Source organism: Leptonychotes weddellii, chromosome 1 (assembly GCF_054177405.1).
Source record: "Leptonychotes weddellii isolate Sample4059 chromosome 1, ASM5417740v2, whole genome shotgun sequence".
In the NCBI taxonomy this organism is placed as follows: Eukaryota; Metazoa; Chordata; class Mammalia; order Carnivora; family Phocidae; genus Leptonychotes; species Leptonychotes weddellii.
The window spans coordinates 105,218,001-105,239,043 of NC_138369.1; the positions used below are offsets into that span (position 1 = coordinate 105,218,001).

General features: G+C 38.5%; 1 protein-coding gene across 7 annotated transcripts in view; it reads right to left on the reverse strand.

The window, feature by feature from the left end:
• Window positions 1-21,043, reverse strand: part of GOLIM4 (golgi integral membrane protein 4) — a 79,856-nt gene that overhangs the window by 32,356 nt on the left and 26,457 nt on the right. For 5 of the 7 annotated variants that reach the window (XM_081829176.1, XM_031040665.2, XM_031040664.2 and 2 more), the window contains one exon: window positions 1,181-1,255. In XM_081829176.1, coding sequence (XP_081685302.1) covers window positions 1,181-1,255 — 75 coding nt within the window. Of the gene's footprint in view, window positions 1-1,180; window positions 1,256-9,032; window positions 9,145-12,427; window positions 12,610-21,043 lie in introns of those variants that run through there. The other 2 variants (XM_081829162.1, XM_081829159.1) reach the window with 2 other exon arrangements.

The following is a 21,043-nucleotide window of genomic DNA, read 5'->3' on the forward strand; positions in this document are numbered from 1 at the left end:
AGAAAGAGTTGGAAAAAAAAACTATTACATAATTTTCAGCTTTATTTTAAAGCTGTATATCTTGAATAAAGAAAATACACATTATAACCAATTAATTAGAAGTGAATTTAGAATGTGCACTCTGTGATTAACTCTCCTTGAAATTTAGGAGAAAAAAAAAAAGAGGCATACCTAAAGACAGAGATGATTTATTGCTGTCCACTAGATGGCACGCTAAAATCATTCAGGACTCGAAAAGAGAAAGCAAACAGTGGAAACCATCTTTAATGCTCTTAAAGCTTTATTATCCACTAGATGGCTCTATAAAATCACTCTGGATTTAAAGACAAGGAAAATCCAAATCCCATCAAAGCATTTTCATGATGTTAAACTCCTATTCCTCATACAGGCTTAATCCAAGGGTCAGTAAAACATCCTAACCCATACTGCCTCTCAGTTTCCCTCTCTCTACCCCACACCAACATAGTCAGACAGAATACCTAACTTATATTTCCTCACAAGATTTCACAAAACATGAGCTAATAAGTAAAAATAAGAATGCGGATAATTTCAAAGAACAAGCTGTATAAAGCCTATGCGATATAGAAAAATTCTGATAAAAATCAATAGCATTGCCCAATGCTTGTGCTAGATGCTAATTTTTCAATTTGAACCGATCAGCTGTGCCAGTAAGTCTTCACAAGATGAAAATAAGTGCGTAACTTAAAAGACACCATACAAAAAAAAGAGACGCCATACAATGTGATCAATTTATTGTTGTAAATGTACACATATGTATGTATGTACACATGTGTGTGTATATGAATGTATAAAATCTGTCATATTTTGGACAACATGCTGTTACTTACTATCTATGGACAGAATTTTCAGGTATGAGTAACATATGTGTGTAATATCCAGATGAAAAGCTGTTTATTTCTGATAGAATATGTGTAACTAATAATGCGAACTACCCCAAGGTTGCAGCACACTGAATGAAAGATTCAGAATCCAGTCTTAAGCAGGAATTACTGTGTTGTACAATGCAAAACATAGGGCTTGACTTTCTCTGTCTACCTATAAAAGTGACTTAGGGTTGATTTGAGACATTTCTTAACAACAACAACAACAAAGTAAAGCAAGCACATGATGTTTCAAAGTATGATAAAAACACAGAATACAAACTGCATTTTATATTTACCTTCTTTTGCTTTCTTATGTTCAAGTCTTTCCTTTTGCAAGGATTTCTCTAATCTTGATCTGTGTTCATACACAACTGAAAGAAAAAAGTTAAAATTTGTCTGCAAAGAATTAGAAATTCTAAAGTAAAATTCACATCAATTTTCAAAATGGGGGGTAAACACTTTAGGGTCTTCACAATTAAAATAAAAATGTATGCGTTTATAAGTTCCACATGCTGGGTAAAAAATAACCACAACAGTCTGAGCTGACTTCTGCACGGTCTGCCCCTTTATAGCAGCAATACTAAGCAATACTCTGAAAGAGGTTTCCTTCCATCTTCTTTACCAGCCCCTGCTCCTTCTCCTCCTTCTCAAAACCTTCTCTGTGAGGTTCCATGTCTTTTCCTGGGTAAATGTGTCCACCCTCTTGACTTCTACCACTGTTTGCACAGCAGTTAGCCCCACATCTATATTTCTAGCTCCCACCTCTCTCTTAGGTACTAGCACAGCATTTCCTAAAGACTCCAGGGTTTTTCCACCTAGGTATCCCTTAAGTACTGCCAAGTCCACATGATCTGAATCGGAACTAAGGCTGCCGGACCCGTGAGAAAACCTCAGCACCCCATTGGCATGAAAGAGATGGTGTATTCCCCCACATCAAGGAAAACACAGGTGAGAGAGCCAGAGAAATGAAGAGGGAGGGACTCTACAGAGAACCTATGAAAGTCAGGTTCACATCTGCCATGGTACCACGGTTCCCCCTACCTGCCCTGTCTACTCTGAAGAAGCCAGCGTTGCCTGGCGAGTAGAGAGGAAGTGTGGATGTCCTAGGGGAAAAACAGGGAGGAGAAGCTTATCAGAACTCTCTTCCCCACCTCTGGCTTCACATCTACAGCAAACAGGAGCTCGAAGAGTGGGAAAAGCTCTGCCTTTGAATGAATAAAATAAGAAAATAGGTATTTTATTTATATAATAAAATGCATGCATATGGACTAGACCAGACATAATACTTACTAGACCGAGACTGTGTTTATGGATAAAAGTTACAAATACTTTTTTTTTTAATCTGAGAGAAGTTGAGAAGTATCCAAGTCTGTGTTTTCATTCTGGGACAGAAAACCCAGCCTCACAGAGTGGTTTGTAAAAGGCAAAGAAGGGGAAAAAAGGCAAAAACTGAATTTCTGAGGTATGCTTTGAATCCTATTTGTGCAGCATTATGGTCACCTATGATCTCATTCCTTGTCAGACTAAGCCCAAGATATCATTTGGTTCTTCGACCAGTCTTTAGCTGCCTTTGGCTACCTAAGATACAATTTAATCATCAATCACTGACTTGCCAGGTACAACACATCCAGCTGCCCAGCACTACTGGCCATCCCAAAGGGCCAAGGTCACAGCCACTCCCCTCCCTCACACCTGCTATAACTCCTTGCTGCCTGCCCTTTCCCCAGTGTCCCAGCTGCCAGTTACCAACCACTGCTGTCCTCCTTCCAACATGCCCAGCATCTTCTGGGTCCTCCACCTTCTCCCCATGCTGCATGTCTCATCTTGCCATCCCACAGAAACTTTCCATTTCCAGGGCTCCCTCTACAACTACCACAGCCCCTACCTCTACTCACACTTCTGCTAACCTCTCTGTGCACACCCCCTTAGAATGCCTGCCACCACCCGAGCTGGCATGGTGTCCTCCCCCACAGCATGTGTGCCCCAATCTCAGCTTCCCCTGCAGCCTCAGCCTCCCACAAGTCATCCTAACAATCCCTGTCCCAGTCTTTTTCTCCGTCCGGGTTCAATTTTTTTTTGCCAGATGACCCCTACCCCCCCTCCCCGTGCTATTATTATAAAGGATCCAATATAAGTCTGCATTTATTGAGCCCCTACTATGTATCTGGAACCACGTTATGTGTAGAAATGCAAAATGAATAGACATGGGCCTTGGCCACAAGCAGCTCAAGCCTAACACAGTAGATAGGTTAGGTAATTTTTATATAATTAGAGCTAAATACATTTAGCGTAATAAAAGTATATTTAAGCCCAAGGAAAGACAAGGATGAGCTCTGGATGGGAGAGGGGTGAGGTAGTCATCAGAGGTACTCATCTCTTGGCTGGCTTTGAGAATGAAGAGCAATTTGATAGAAAAGGGTGCCACGGGAGAAAGGCATCTCTGGAAGACATCACAGGGACAAAGGCACAGAGGTCGGAAATTGGGCTAAAGGTAGCTGAACTCCAAAAAGCTTGGTTGTAAGTCCATTGTTGAGAAATTACATTTTTTTCCAAACAAATCTGTACGGTATATAAGTCCCTCTGCCGATTTCTAAAAGCCTATTAAAACCAAGAAGTTCCTTGAATTGGTACTAACAGTATCATCTGGAATGATGTTTGGAACACGGCAGAGGAAAAAAAGATTAGCACTTTAAGGATCTCACTAAGCCACGCCCTAAACTGCATGCTTACAGTCTTTGAGAATTTCAGTCAGGTGGGAAAAATGTACAGGGAACCAGGTCTATTACAATGCTATCCTGATATCCCAGAGGCAAGAATAGGAAGGCAGAGGAACACCTGAGCCCCCCAGCTGGAAGGAAATATACTCCCTCTCCTCTAATCCACTGGCCAAAGTTCCCAGGTCTGCGTAGGGTCACGGAAACATAAACATGCCACTTAAAATGGAATTGTGGTGCACAAAGTGGATATATCACAGATGATTTTAGCAAGCACGTGCATCACTTTCAAAGAAAGGAACAGGAAGAATAGTCAAGATCTTTTTTCCAATGGAACTGAAGTAGCAGTGGGGGTGGGGGGGGCCCAAGTTTAGGGGCTCCCAAGGACCCCTTGGTAGTCAGGACCACTAGAGGGAAGCGATTCCAGCCTAGAAACACCCATGATTTTAAAAGACAGCAGTATAATCAACAAGACAAACAGGAGAGGACTGCTCACCACCTATCCATTACCATTATGGAATGGTAATGATAGATGGGAAATAATAGAGGGGAACGCTGCATTTGCAAATCACAATCTGGTGAAATTCTTTACTTAAGATACAGCAGCAATCACTACAATCTTGCTGTTGCAGAGTCAGGCTTGTATGGGACTTGGTAATCAGGTAATGACTGTCTTTGCACTGGGAAGCAGAAAACTCATCAGTATTATTTCATCTTCAGTAAGAGTGGAGCGTCCACTAGATTACAGCAAGTAGAGAGGGAGTATAGGGGATGTGATGAGAGGGTGGGAGACAGTGCTCCATTCTTTAGTCTCTTCCCAGCAATGCGGTCACGTAGATAATGTGCCAACAGCTGGTCCAAAGTACCCACTTATCATACTGACTCATACAACTGTCTTTGACAGTTTTATGCTCAATGGGAATTTACACACTCAACATATTAATAGCAGTGTTGTCTCAAAAGCCAGAAAATCCTTGGATACACAGTTACAAACTTTCATCAATAACCTAAACAGATGCTACACAATGTCCACAAAGAGAAGGACATGTTTGTGGATTCCAGTCAAAATTCAAAGGTCTTGAGAAATCTTGAGATATTCACGGATGAATAAGATGGCATCACCAGTAGCAAGATCTAAGGCATGAAGAATATGGTTTTGCAAAAGCAGTGAACAAAGATGAGGTAAACAGGAAGAGAGGATATACACACAAACCATGAGGTAGTCGTACTATTCATGTCTTCTTACTCAGAACTGGTCAAGCCATTAGTAGAGCACCAGTTTCTAGTCCTGACGTAAAATAACTTAAGAACGCAGAAATGGTGTCAGGGTGGAAGACCACCAGCAAGGGGGAGGGGAGAAAAGGGAGCAGCAGCAACTCGCAGAGGCGAGAGGTGGGAGAAGTGCCGTTCCTTCCTCAAGTTCAGGAAAACAAAGCCAAAAGGAGCCTTAAAAGATAAGCTGAGGACACCACATTAGGGAAGGGAAAGTGGGCGTGAAAATTCACCCTTGGAATTGCAAATTCGAAAAAGAAAGGCAGAGAAAGAAAGAGGCAGGCGGTAACACAGTGGTTGAGAGCATGGAGTCTGGTGTCTGGACTCAAATCCCAGATCCATTCCCTATGGGGCAAGCTACTGAACTTCTCTGTACTTTAGTTTCCTGACATCGTCTATGGGAATAATGACAGTATCTATGTCTCTGGGTGGAAGTCAGGGTTGAATGAGTTAGTATGTGCCAAGTGCTTAGAACACCACCTGGCACAGAGTAAATGCTAGAAAATCCTAAAATACTTTTTTCTCCTATCTGTGGTGGCTTAAGATTGCCAGAGAAGGAATCAGAGGCTTTCAAACCTACAATTAAAGTCTAATAATAATGAAGTAATTATATATATATATGTGTGTGTGTGTGTCTATATATATATATATATATATATATATATATATAATATGGAGAGAGGGCGGGGGACTCGAAAAGGCAATAAAATATTAATCTCGGTTCCCTGTTACTTAAAAGAAATTTTTCCCTTAAAAAAAAAAAAGAAGTAAATAATCAGTCCAACAGCTCCAAAACTCATAAGCCTTTTTTTTAATATAAACTGAAAGACAGTAAAACAGACCAGATAGAATTTTTCGTGTCCTTTTAGTTCTTCTAGAAAACTTCCCTATCAACTAAACATACACACACACATACACCCACACTCCCCTTAATTCTTTTAACATGCATTTTCCAGGCCTTTGAGCTAGTGATTTATCTAGATAGGTTTACTGTTTCACTTACAAGGAGGATCCGCTAATCAATCCTTGTCACTTATCTCTATTTTTCTATTTATACTCTGAAGTCAAGGGCATCAGTGAAGATGAGCTAATACTGCTAGAACCTCTACAACAAAAAAGGTACATAATGAATATTCTCAAAGCACCAGACAAGTTTAAGGAAAACTAAGGACAAAAATAATGATTCAATCTTGGCGTTCAAGATTTTTAATGCAGAGTAACACTGCAATGGGGATAGGATTTGAATCACAAGAACCCATGAGAAAAAGATGAAAATGCGTAATACTCATCATCTCCCCTGCTTCCTGAAAAGGAGTTTAATATTTTCCATGCAGTGGAGAATGTCAAAAGAGGTTTTACTCCTCCTCCAAGCACTCAAGAGTTTAAAATCATGCCAGCTTCCCACAGCAATTTTCCATTTTAACTCTGACTTCCTCTGAAAGTCACAAGAGAAATTAGCTGTATACATCCACTTATGGGCAAAATACATATCCATGACATTTCAGGGCAAACTGCTCCAATTCAGAATTAAAAAGCAACACTCCAAAATTAGACAGAAAACATTGCTAAGTGCATTAACACCTTAAGCCAAGAGAGGGCAATGTTTCTTTGGCAGAAGCAACAGCCCATAAAATTTTGCTTTCAGTCTTGACAATAACAAAAGGTTTTAGCTTTATAAAAAACAAACAACTGTATGAAAGTCACACAATTCAACTTGTGAAAACATTAAGAATTGCAATTACCTTTATCACTTTACAGAGGATAAAGATTAAAATGAAAAAATCTGTGCTTTTGACAATTGTGGTTGAAGGTTTGTTTTTTTTTAAGATTTTATTTATTTATTTTAGAGAGAGAGAACAGGACGAAGGACAGAGGGAAAGGGAGAGGGAAACTCAAACAGACTCTGTGCTGAATTAGGGGCCGGAAGCGGGGCTCAATCTCACAACCCTGAGATCACAATCACCTTGATCATGAAATCAAGACTCGGCCACTTAACTGACTGAGCCATCCAGGTGCCCCTGTGGTTGAAGATTTTTAAGTAGGATAGCAAAAGGAATGACAAAAAGGAAGATAAATTGAAATCACCTTAGTTGCCAGAACATAATACTTTTGAAGATTTGTTTTGTCTTTGTTTTTAGGCCTAAAATAGCAGATATTTATTACAGTCTTTAAGAACAGTTTTCTGTTGTGGTTCTAACTCACCAGACGTGGGACGGAGGACAGCCGCCCCCTCTTCTGTAGAACAAGGACTTGGTAATTAACAAGAAGACAACATCATAGATACAGTTTTCCAATTATCTTTCCTTATTCATCATTTTACCTCATAAGGAGTCTGAGAAAGAACAGAGGAGATCTCCTTGGAAAATAACCCATATAAAACAACTAAGTAAAATAAGAGTGTGGCGACATTCTGAGGATCTCACTGGATCCTCCCTCCAGCCCCCAGGGGGCAGGCAAGGGCACCCTAAGTCTGCCGTCGGCGCTTAGCCTGACTCTTGCACTGTCTTCATAACTTCATTATGATCTCTCACAGTTAAGTCCAGCTTTTACTTCTCACTCATCCTAGTTTTACATCTTCTAGTACAATTTAACCTTTCCAGTCTGCTTGACAATTTATAGCTGAATTCAATTATTAATTAACCTTTTCCTATGGTTAGCTCCCTTTACTAAATTACATATTCACATTCCACGCCGGGGGCGGGGGAGGGGGGGGGGGAACCTCACAGTGGCTTCCCATCACACTCTGAGTGAAACCCAACCCCCTCTCAGGGCTTCACCAGATTGTTGTCCTGCTCCAGCCTGTCCCTCCTTGAACAGCCCAGGCCCCCTCTCACCTCAGCACCTTGAACTGCCTCTTGCTGGCACCTCCACTGCTCCTTCTCCAGGCACCTGCACGACTGACTCCCTCATTTCCTGCATATCTTTACTAAAAGGATACCTTCTCACCAAGTCCTTTCCTGGACAACCTACCGAGAATTGCAACCTGCTCCCCACCCTCAACACTTTTGGTCTCCATTCCTACTTTATTTTTCTCCTTAGCACATAACACTCTATGGTATTTTTTTTTTTTTTACTTAATTTGTCTTATTTATTGCCTTTCTATCCCACTAGAATATAAGTTTAGTCAGGGTAAGAATTTCCAGTTTGCCTTCTTTCATTCCTATATCCCTGGCACATTGGATTCGACATTCGATAAATAAGAAATGAATGAATGAACTATATGTGCCTCGAAGGCTGGGATTGGCTATCTCCTTAAACTTCCTCTTCTATATCCCAAACCTTCATTACTACTTCCGTCCCAATACCCCAGTTCCTAATATCTAGTGGTATTCAATAGCTGTTAAATGAATGAGTGCATTTAGAAGAGACTTCATACTTTTGCTCATTTGTCTGCCATCCTTTATGTCCAGGCACTTTTAAACTAAATTTCCACATTTGTTGGCTCATTAGTACTCGTGTATCGCAGAGAAGAGAGAAGTAACAGAATAGAGATTAAATATAAATTTATCTGTTGATGTGCAGGCTCATAAGATTAGCATTAGTTAAATCATAGCCCTGGAATATAGACGCTTTCAGGATGCTGAGAGAAAAAAAGGACAGTCTGATTAGGTATTTTTCTACTGCATGGCAATTGAAGGGTTTCTGGGGGTTTTTTTGTTTTGTTTTTTTTTTTTTGTTTGCTGCACAATAAAGTTCCTATAATAGCTCACACAAGTGTCTATTTTTAAGTTTGCTAATGCATACAGTTTATGAAGTCGTTCAAATGGAAATTTTAACCATGATTTGAGTGGTGCTTAACTGCCTTTTCTATTTTGGATAAAACTATACCCAGGCTTTCCCTCATGACACTATCAGAGATTTGGCTTTTTCAAATAAGGATTACATTAGCTGACTTAAGATATATTTCTTCATACGAGTCTTCTTTCAAGTGGTGAGCTACTAATAATCATTCTTATTATTAGATGAAATCTATTCACTTCTCATGAAAGGATTCTTCTTTTAGGTCCTCAGAGCTATTATATTACAGCCCAGCAGTGTTCCAGGCACCTTGGGAAACACAAAAGTGTAGGACTGACTCTTATAAAAAGCTTATAATCAATAAATTCAGGCTGTGAGAAGAGGCAAAGTCAGGTAAAACAGTAAGAAGACAATTAGAGCTCACCAAAGGTTAGGTGAGCTGACATAATGACTTGCTGTTCCAGCAGATTTTTAAACAGACTCTCTTTGTAAGAGGAGAGGAAAAATATCCTCCTGTCCCATGAAAATGTTGCACTCTACAAAGCAAAAATTATATATATAAATTATACATACATATGCATATATATTAGAAACTTAAGGACTCACAGTTTATAGAAGCAAAATTATTCTAAAATTAGATGTATATAAATAGACCCTGTACAGTAATACTTTTCTTATCTAGCAGTCAGATCTTAGCAGGACAGCATCCCAGTGTTTCAGGAAATAATGAATGAGAGAAAGAGAAAGAGGGAGAGAGGCTTCTGGTCATCCCAAATTGGTGCAAGGATGTAGAAGAATGCCCTTTAGATGGTCTAAAATATGCAAAAGCACATTGGTTTTATAAAGGACTATGCATTTATGCATATACTTTTCAAAACTGATGTGCTTGAACCAAACAGAAAAGACATTTCATTTTCCTAAGTGATCTGATTTCATCATGGGAACCTGTCTCTATGGACACTTCCACCAACACCAGCAAAGAGGAAACAACCTAAAGTAAAGTACTCAAGTATCAACCCCTAAGAGGTTTTTACTCTGTATAAACGTGCATGGCAGAGCATAACCACAAGGAGGGCAGGATGAGCCAGGCTACAACTGACTTCTTCAAATCAACACAACAGTACACAAGCAACCCCATCTTCATCCAAACTCCCAATGTCACATTTTCACCTCAAGATGTGAAATTATGCAATATATCTTGGAAAAGGTTTCATAAAAATCTGGCTTATACAGAGATATTATTTAAGGTTACATATCTATTGCATCCTGAATACTTCATTCAACAAATCAAACAAGTATTCAGTGAACACTTATTATGTACCAGGCACTGGTTCTGATATTTGGGAAATACGTTATGAACCCAACAGTAAAAAAAAATATTTGCCTTTGGGGAGCTCATATTCCAGCAGATATATAAATGATTAGGAGCTAATGAGTGTCAGCGGCAGGGGGAGGGGGTTGGGAACAGGGTAAAAGAGACTGGAGGTATGGGGAGGATGGGTCACATTTCTAAATCGGGTATTCAAGGCATGACTCACTGAGGAGAAGACATCTGAGCCAAGACTTGATAAAAGTGCAAGTTACTACTACAGACATCTAGAGGAAAATGTTCTAGATATAAGGAATGGGCAAGGCAAAAGCTCTACAGGGCAAGCACACTTGGGATGTTCTAAGACAAGTACGAAGTCAGGGTAGCTGAGGTAGAGTGAGCTGGAAGATCAAAGGGCGAAGGTGGGAAAGGGGACAAATTGGGATGGGCCTCATAGAACCTAGTGAAGACTCTAGCTTTTACTCTAAAACGCTTTGGAGAGTTTGAGCAGGAGTACAGAGTGATGACTTAGATCTTAAAATAATGATCACTCTGACCGCATGGGTGCAAGATGCAAGCAGGGAAAGCAGTTATTAGCAGGTTTCTGCAGTAATCCAGGCATGAGGTAATGGGAGAATAGGACCAATGTGCAGGCTATGGCAGATTCTGCATTTATACTGAGAATAAAACCAGTGCATGTTATCAGCTGAGATGGGGAAGGTTACTAGTGAAATAGGTTTGTGAGGAAGATCTGGAATAAGCAATTTATGGATTACAGAGTGATTTACTCAGCCTGCAGGAAAGACTCCTACAAGTAACATCTTGTGTGGATGTTGAGAGATGACAATGGAGGAAAGAAGACAGAAAAATACAGACAGTGGAGAAAGAACATGCAAGAGCACTGAGGCAAAAACAAAAAATCTGGGAGCGCCTGGGTGGCTGGTTAAGCCTCTGCCTTCGGCTCAGGTCATGATCCCAGGGTCCTGGGATCGAGCCCTGCATTGGGCTCCTTGCTTAGCAGGGAGCCTGCTTCTCCTTCTCCATCTGCTGTTCCCCCTGCTTCTGCTTTCTCTCTCTCTTTCAAATAAAGAAATAAGATTTAAAAAAAAAAAATCTGTTTATGGTATTACTCAAACTGAATAAGAGTAACTTTCTTAATAGCACAGATTCCTGGGGCCCAACCTGCATCTACTGAATCAGAATTTCCAGGGAAGATACCCAAGAATCTGAATATCTAGCAAGTGTGTACCACCTGCCCCCCCTCCATGTGCTTTTATAAGGGAGTTCTGGAAATGCTGTTTAGCATAGGGATGATAGGAAAGTGGGCAGGTGGGGAGAGAATGAGTGAGGCAGGGCTGCCATTGACTTGATCAGATCTGCATGGTTGCCAAAAAATAAGTTTATGGGTGGTGCAGAAGATAGAGAATCCAAGAGAGTGTCGAGGTTGATGGATTAGTTTAGGAGGTCATTGCAATAACCTAAAATAAAGTAACATGAAGGTTAAAATTCCATATTGCCTGAATATGAGATGATCTCCAGTTATGCCAATAAGACAATCCAATTAAAAAAAGTTGACTGTTTTCCCAACTGGAATATACAAAATTTTAGAGCAGTGAAAGATATTCTAACACTTACAGATATTCTGAAGTGATTAAAGATATTCTTACAGTGATTAAATGTACAAAAAAGTGGTCAACTAAATTAATCATCAGGGAAATCAAATTAAATCATAATGTAATACCACCATTCTCCCATCAAAATGGCTAAAATTTTAAAAGACAGACAATACCAAAGGTTGGCAAGACTTTGCTGATGGATGTGTGAGTCAGTCCAACCACTTTAGAAAACTGTTTGACAGTGCCTGCCAGAGCTGACAAACACAGACCTTGTGGCCAATAAATCCCATGCCTAGGCATGTCCCCAACCAAATACATTAATTTAGTTAACCAGAAGTCACATAGCTCTAGAGTCTTAAGAGCAGCACTATTCATAATAGTCCCAAACTGGAAATAACACAACCACCTACCATAGGAGAATGAATAGGTTGCGGTTGTTGAAAAAAATTAAGTATCACTCAGCAATGTGAACAAACTAACTGTAAGAACATAGATGAATTTCACAGACATAATGTTGAGGAAAGAAGCCAGGCAGCAAAGTGGTACTTACTAAATAATTCTACTTATAAGCAGTTCAAAAACGAGCAAAGCTAATCCGTGGTGCTAGGAGATGGGATGCTGTTCACAGTGTGCATATGGCAGGAGGAGGCGGGCAGCCAGGGACCGGGAGAGAACAAGAGGGAGCATTTTTGGGTGAGGGAAATGTTCCGGTTCTTGGTCTGAGTGCTGGATACACTGTCTGCTTTGTGAAAATCCACTGAGCTCTATACTTATGATTCCTCTACTTTTCTGAATGTATACTTGTTTATATAAGGTAAGGGTATTTGTTATTTTCAGTTCAAGTCACAATGAAATATAAAACACATTTAGATATGTCACTTTTTTTCGACCCACATCTCTCCAAACACCATGATTCAAACTCTTCATGCGTTTGTCTGACGTCCGTGTCTGTAGTATCACAAGTCAGAATTTTAGTCCTCTGAGTTTTCTGAAGCATACCCAACTTCACTGGAGACACAGCGTTTGTGGAATCTCGGTCTGATGCTATCACAGGAAACATCCTAAGCTGCAGACATCTGGTAAAAATTAGGAGAGCTGATAGTTTCATTTGTCCTATAGGTGTACATTCATGCTTTCTGTATCGTTAACTCCAATGTACTGCAGTGCTTTTGGGGGGTTGGTAGTAAAAAGGCTTGTTTATAAAAACATTCTGCATTTGCAATTGGAGGACACAGTCCTGGGAATAAATAGACCATTCTAAGTGCTATTTCATCCTTAAAAAAAAAAAAAAAAAAAATTGGTCAGGTGCCTTCCATAAATATCTAACCACATCAAACGAGGTCATTTTGGGCTCATGTGTCTTCCTCACACAGTACTCTGCTGTTTAAAATAAAGCAGTTGGGAACGTACCCAGAAATAGCAGAGGCTTTGTGTTCACTCTAATACAACAACACTCCCTCTTTTTCTGAGGAGTAATTTTGCAGGATGAAGGGAACCTTGCGTTATAATATTCAAGCATATGCAATAATCATTGACACAGGGAAAAGAATGCCCAGAAACAAAATATATTTAAGGAAATCAAATCAAAATGCCTGAGTGACTGATTCAAAGTGCACCATGAGAGTGGATCCAAGGATGGTACAAATATTTTTGCCTTAGGCTACCGTGTGAAAGATGGGTCCAGGATCAAGGAGGCCTGGGGTGGGGCAAATCATGTGTCACCTGTTGGACATGTTTAATGTTTGATAGGAATATCCAGATAGCACAGAGAAATTTAAAGAGTAATCTAAGAAACTCCCGTGTTGCTGGCAGAGAGAAGTTCCTTGCTGGGAAGGGCCATTTCACCATCTCTTACAGGTCTAAGACCAACACAAGGATCCCTCTGAGGCGAACCTCAGCCTATTCCCCACAGCCAATCCTACTCTTTCTGACATATCTTTGTCCTACTGCCACCAAACTGCCTGAGTACTTATGGTTACAACTGAGGGAACTTAAATAATAATAATAAAATAAGGGACTGTGGGAATAAAGTCAGCACTCAATGTCTAAAAGTTACTTTACCAGTTTCACTGGAATTCCTACTGATAGCCTGAATTCTATTTTCACTTTTGGCCATTCATTTTTAAGCTTTCCTTTGGGATAAAAATATAATTAAGTATATTTCCTTATACTTTCTGCTACAGAAAATGAATATTTTCCTAGTGGTTTAAGAAGAACACATGTGGGGACGCCTGGGTGGCTCAGTTGGTTGAGCGACTGCCTTCGGCTCAGGTCATGATCCTGGAGTCCCGGGGTCGAGTCCCGCATCGGGCTCCCTGCTCGGCAGGGAGTCTGCTTCTCCCTCTGCCCCTCCCCCCTCTCATGTGCTCTCTCTCTCATTCTCTCTCTGTCAAATAATAAATAAAATCTTTAAAAAAAAAAAAAAAGAACACATGTAGCTCTAAACAGGAATATCTTCTGCACTGAGCTTGGGGCAGCGAGTTACCATTTAGTCATTAATCACTGAACACTACGTAGAAGTCCTTAAACTAGAGCAGGGCTGGGATCACTGGGTGAGACCCTCAAAGGTCAAATATAAAAGTGTTATCCTTTCTTCATCCTTTAAGAAAAGGCACACTACTTACTAGGAGCTGTGGGCTTGAGGGTGACAGTGAGAGATTTTTGATGATGGTATAATACAAGAAGGATATAGAGGGTTTTGTGAAAGCATATCCTGGTGAGCAGTCCTTGGGATACTTCCATCATACTGGTCTGCGTCATGTAAATACGGTCATGCATGACATGACACCCAACCCTCAAGATGATCAGCATCTGCCTTCACTGTGATCCCTGGAGGCCTCTCTGAGCAGTATGGATGCCCTTCCTTCTCCCTCCCACAGGGCCCTAGGCATAGTTCTACCCACAGTCTTATTATCATTTTATATATAGATTTGCCACTTCTATTGCACTGTGGATTACTTATGAGGGAGTTGGTCTCTTTATTATTTGGACACTAGCCTGGGTCTGGTACAAAATGGGTACCTGTTAAATGTTTATTAAGTGATTGAACTAATGCAGACAAATGAATGTCAGGGTCAAAGGCTGCACGTGATGTTAATAATGTACTCTGCATATCAACTGTTCCATAAAATTTATGTATGTAAAGCCTTATGGTTACATATCATGGTGGACTTCCAAGAGCCCTCTTTTAAGACACTTTAAATTTGATACAGCTGACTTGCACCAAAAGAAGCATGGGAATTCACTGGCAACCTCTAAAGCTTCTCTATCAAAGGTAGAAAAAAATATATCTATATTGTTTAAATTAACAAAGTACACGGGGACTTTTGAAAGCACAGAAAAGTCAATAAACAGTCCTGATCTGTAGTAAGGAGCATGACTGGATGCTGAAAGAAAAAAAGAAAAAATCTTTGATGGTATCAGCATTCTAATTAGAGTCAGAATTCCGATTTTTCTTCTCAACTTCATTCCATAGTCAGAATTCAGATTAAATCCACTGAAAATAAAGAGGACTGAGATGAATTCTACTGAAAGAAAAAAGCAACAAAGAAAAAGGAGACAGGCTGACAAATAGAATTAGATGGAGACAAGAGATAATTTAGAGGATTTTTCAAATAATTTAGGGAAAATACCACTGGCCTGAGCCAAGATTCCTGAGATCCATGCTGCCTGACACTAACCAGTTCTATGCTCACAACCAAGAAACTTCACCTTTCTAAGTCTGTTTCCTCAGCAATAAAATGCAGTTGGACAGTTGAGTGGCCAAGGTCCTTCCGGTGCTAAAATTCTAACCATGCGCATTTGCAGTAATTACTAGAAGAGTGGTGACACTGACAATACATAAATCATTTCAAATTGGCATTGTATATTTTCAATATATTAAATTTAAATACAAGCGAGAAAGGACCCAGTTTAGCAAAATGCTGAGAAAGGCTCTGATTTTTTTTAGGAAAAAGCTTTTGACAGAAGAACACGATTGCAGATTTATCTGTTTCCCACGATTTTCAAAAAGTTGAAAACATATATACAAGCTAAGACCCTGTGCCATACTTAAGGTGTCCTATAGTGGAGCTCTCCTTTTTCATAGATTTGGCTGTGAAAAATACAAACACGTTTTCCTTTTCTGACACTGAATGAATAATAATGAATGAATAATAAAAGCAGCAAAGTACAACTGCTACTCTAATCGCAAATTGATCTAAGAAGTGGGCTTGCTCATTTTTCCCCTGCCCAATATATGTTTCAATGTGGTCTCCCACAATAACTTTTTTTTTAATCCCCAAAATAGCTCTTATACATACTGGGACATAACCAGGCATATCTGGTGGACAGCCTGGACACCGAAATGGGAGATTGCAAGTGTTACTTTGTTCATGCCTACTTGCATTTATCTGCAGGCAAGAGGTGATGGTGGAAGGGGCCAAAGGCTAGAAGTCCAGAGATTTGGGTTTAATTTTTAAGCTGAGAAGTATTTATTTAATGTCTTCTGTTTCATCATTGGCAAAATGAGAGGGCTTACCAACTGATCACTAAGGCCTGTCCTAGCTCTAAAATTCTGATTCTCTGATGTGGTTGAGCAGGCAAGGACACGGGATCAGAACTGTGGAATGACCTGGATAAATGTTTAAGATCTTAGAGCGTAATGGTGATGTTCAGAAAGAATGCTGGCCTGACTACAACAGAGGGACCCAGCAGGGCTCTAAAGGAAGAGGAGAAGAGAAGGGGCAACACCTTTTTGGCTGAAGGGCTTAAGACCCTTTTCTTTTGCAAAGTATCTGAAAATAATTAAAATTATTTTGACAGCTGCAAGTAATTGGGAGGTAGGTGAAAACAGGAAGTTCAGGCACAGAATAACCTCACTAGTTCCAGATTCAACCAATTCAATATTTATAATACTTTGGACTTAAGTAACTGACATTTATTATTACAAATAATAATAGTTTTTTTCAAGCAGTAGAGAACAAAACTAATTATAACCACAGCCCTTAAAATAAAACTCATTAGCATACTAGACACTTTGCCTCTCATTTTTATGTTATTTCTCCATTGACAAAGTGTAAATCAGAATTTCTCAGGAAGAGCAAACAGTTATTTCACTAAAGATCTCAGCTCTATTCTTTATCATCTTGTAAATAAAACTGTCACTAAGAGGTTAAAAATATTTGTAAATGAGTGTTCATATATTCAGGGGGAAGAAAGGTCTCTTAAAACCTACTTTCATAGCAATCATAACAAATTATGTTTGTGTAGCCCTTTACAGTTTATATACAAAGAGCTTTTACATCCAATCACGTGTAATTTGTGAGGGAACAAGATGCTAATAAGAAATTACTCCCGTCTATTCATTAGAAGATACAGTGACCTTTCTTTAGCCATTAGTTCATCTTACATTTACAGTATTTAAAAATGCATTTACTTAAAAAGTATTAAACTTTCTGGTGATTTGGTATAGTCTTGTTCCATTATTCTGAATTCCTTAAGAGTTACTTCATTAGAAAAGGAATCCACTTACTATGGTAATTTTGTGGGTGTCATTCAAGAGACTGTGGGAAAGAAAAGAGACTATTATCTTTAAATTTACCTTAAAATCATTTATACAACATAGGCCCCCATCAAGCTGTATGAATAGAAGTATATAGATAAAAGAAAAAAATTTTGTAATTACGCTGAGTACAAATCATCACAGAAAAATTAGGACAACTTTTAGTTAATATTCATCCTCGGTTCTCTCATCTTTGCTTTAGAATCTTGAAAACACATTAGGTAAATTTTTTGTTTAACATTTAAAGAACCCATTTTTGAGTGCTACTTTCAATGAAGATAATTGTGTGCCTACTTTATTACTTACTCGATGGCGGGGGAAAAAACTACAGTACTTACAAGTAGCCTATCCCTTCAGCACCACAAATTTATTAATTAAGAATTCTAGCCTTTGATCCAAAGCAATAAACCTAGGAATACACATTGAGCTGTTACCTAAATAAATATATAATTAGTAGTATATGTAGGCAAACAAAAAACAGAACTAAATAGTTATTAGCTTTTCCTCCAAGGCTACCAAACACACACACAAGTGACATAGCAAAACCAAAACCAAACAACCTCTGATCTGAAATGTAGTTGCCAAGGAACTGACAGAATTCAGTAAATCATCCCCATACTAAATGCACCAGAGAATACAACACAGCCATTCAAGAAATGAAAAAAAGGCCAAGACTCTAAAAAAAAGGCAGAAAGAACAATTCTACATTATCAATATGGAAATATACATGATATTTATGTGAAGTGCAGAAAGTGAGTATTTCTATCATCTTTCTTCCAGAGTTCCATGAATCTGAAAAGAACACAGATGAAATCTTACAGAGCATATTATTTTCTGGCCTGCTATTTCACCAGGAATATACAAAAATAATTTTATAATTCCTTAACTATAGAACTAAGAAATAATGGTTGCCATGAGCTTAATTTCTATTCTAAATCTAAATGAGTTTATAAAATATCACTATATATATGATAAAAATACATATCTGATAATACTGCATTATAGAATTAGAATAACTTTCACAAAATATTCCTCACAAAGTCAATGATCAGGAATTAATCTATGTTAAGATATATTGATAATTCATGGATGCATTTTTCTGTCAAGCTTACATTTCCTACTATCAAAAAAAAAAAAAACCTTGAAAGTAAACAAACAAAAAATTACTATGATGAAACAATTCATTCAACACTCTGAGGAAGAAAATAAGGCAAAAAAACAAAAAAAAACAAAAAATCTTAAAATTTGGGTTCTGAATGCTCCTATTTTTTAGAACATTTTTTTCCCACTGAATTCTGAAAGGAGTATATGATTTACTACTTACATATCAACTTCTTGTAGAACAAAAAACTTTTTTACATTTATTTATTTGAGAGAGAGAGAGAGTGTGCATGAGCAGGAGGGACAGAGGGAGAGGGAGAGAGAGAATCTTAAGCAGACTCCCTGCAGAGCTCAGAGCTGATGCAGGGCTCCATCTCATAACCCTGAGATCATGACCTGAGCTGAAACCAAGAGTCGGACACTTAACCGACTGAGCCACCCAGGTGCCCCAGAACAAAAAACTTTTAAAAATAATTTATCTTTTTCTGTATACCCATTAAGATACAGCAATGCTGATTAAGGACAGATTTTTTTTTTTAAGCATAAAAGGAAAGCTTTATTTCTGCTCTTTTCATCCATTTTTTCTTATAATTTCTTTAAAACTCAGAAATAAGAATACATAAAGCAAAACACCAACTTAAGCAGGTTTAAAAAAACTTAAACTTGTTAAAAAAAAGAAAAAAGAAGAAGAACTGCACATCCATTTGCCTTTGATTCTATAGGTAAAGACTAAACCCTGGGAGCACGTGGGTGCCTCAGTCAGGTAAGTGCCTGCTTTGGCTCAGGTCATGATCCCAGGGTCCTGGGATCGATCCCCACGTCGGGCTCCCTGCTCAGTAGGGAGTCTGCTTTTCCCTCTCCCTCTGCCCCTCTCCCCTGCTCTTGTGTTCTCTCTCTCAAGTAAATAAATAAAATCTTAAAAAAAAAAAAAAAAAGACTAAACCTGAAGTATTACAAGATTGCTCTGGTTGTTGAGATTATCAATGACTTTTTTCTTTTGCTTCTTAAAAATTTTCTGCACTTTCCAAATTTCTACACAAACATAAGCTACTCTTTCAAGTCTATAGCCTATCGATTAATTATGCTGATGCTCATTTCACCGTAACTTAACTGAGTGGATTTTTTTTTTTTTTTTTGGCACTCAAGTTCCAGAAGGAAAGGAAAGATCAAAATTCACTGATAAGTCAGTTCATTGTTATGCTCATTTAAGTTGAATCTTCTTTATATCTAATCTATATTTCTGGCACTGGAAGAAAACTGATGTTTCCAATGGTCACCATTCTTACCAATGAAGTAAAGCAATCAGTGTATTTTGGAATGCTTTTCAGTAATATAACTTGAAACAAAAAGGATTTTCTTTGATTTTCCTTCCTTTGTCCAGAAAAACAAACAAACAAACTTGCCACAGACCTTTCAATATAAACTCAAATTGAACAGAATGATTTAAATACAGAGACCAGAAATCATATGGATGGAGAATGTAGTAAGTTTTCTATTTAACACTGACAACTAAATTCACCAGAATATTCTAGTTCCTGACTATTTCACTTAATTGAGTTTTGGGACTTTGATGTTCAAAGTCTCTGAGTAAAATGAATTAACGACTGAAATGGAAGCCTTTCAAACATCATTCCAAAATATACTTCCTGAGAAAAATAAAAATGCCTGTTAAAAACATCATGTCTTATGTTAAACTTGCTTTCCTTAATGGGAATTTTAAAAGGGTGTCATTAGAGCTTTAGGCTGTCTCTATTTTCACTTCCTAAGTTAGTGTTACATAAAACCTTTGATATAATGTAGCAAATTTTGAACTATGAAGCCTTTCCTTCAAAATGAAATTACCAACTCACCATTAGTAAGCCAAATACTTTGTTTTTCTAGTAATTGTCATTTATCAACTAATCAAAACGGTGGACTTTTACAATGTCTACCATGTACTAGGCACAAGACAGATGCCTTCATCAGACTCCTAACTCCAGAAAGCAAGCAGGTGTAGCCCTTATTTGAATAGGCAAATGAAACAGCCCAAGTAGCTAGGTAACTTGCCAAGGGTCATCCAAATATTTAATTATGGAGTCCAAATTTCAACCCAGGTTTATATTCATTCCAAATTTTGGGGAAGTGCATAGTTTCCTCATCTTCCTGAGCTGGGTGTTCACACTGTGGCTTCATTAAAGTCTCCGATGTAGGGGCGCCTGGGTGGCTCAGACGGTTAAGCGTCTGCCTTCGGCTCAGGTCATGATCCCAGGGTCCTGGGATCGAGTCCCGCATCGGGCTCCCTGCTCCTGGGGAGCCTGCTTCTCCCTCTGCTTCTTTCTCTCTCTCTCTCTCTGTCTCTCATGAATAAATAAAATCTTTTAAAAAAATAAATAAATAAAAAATAAAGTCTCCGATGTAATCTTCTATGTCATCAAATACAGATTCTAAGGTAAACTCAAAAATCACATTGTGAAACCCAAAATGAATTATTTTTAATATTGCCCTCCAATAATGCAATTAATCAATAACTACCTATTTTTCAACTCATAGAAACCACCTTCATTTTCATTAAGGTTATGTAAGAAGTTAAAAAAAAAAAAGAAAAAAGAAAAAACAATTTCTGTGACCAGTCTAGACAGAGGCATATAGCTTTAAAACTTGAAAGGGAATGCTTACTCAATGTAACAGGTAACACCTTTCTACTTTTCTGATTAAAGATTAAATCCATATTCTGAATAAACTGAAGTCAAGGAGTTCTCCCAACTTCTTTAAATTTAGTAAGTCTACTCTCCTTAGTGAGTGGAGGTTTTCTATCTTGAATTGCTAAATCTACTTTTAAGACCAACCTTTTTTTTTTTTTTCAAATCAACGGTGACGCTATCTTTCTC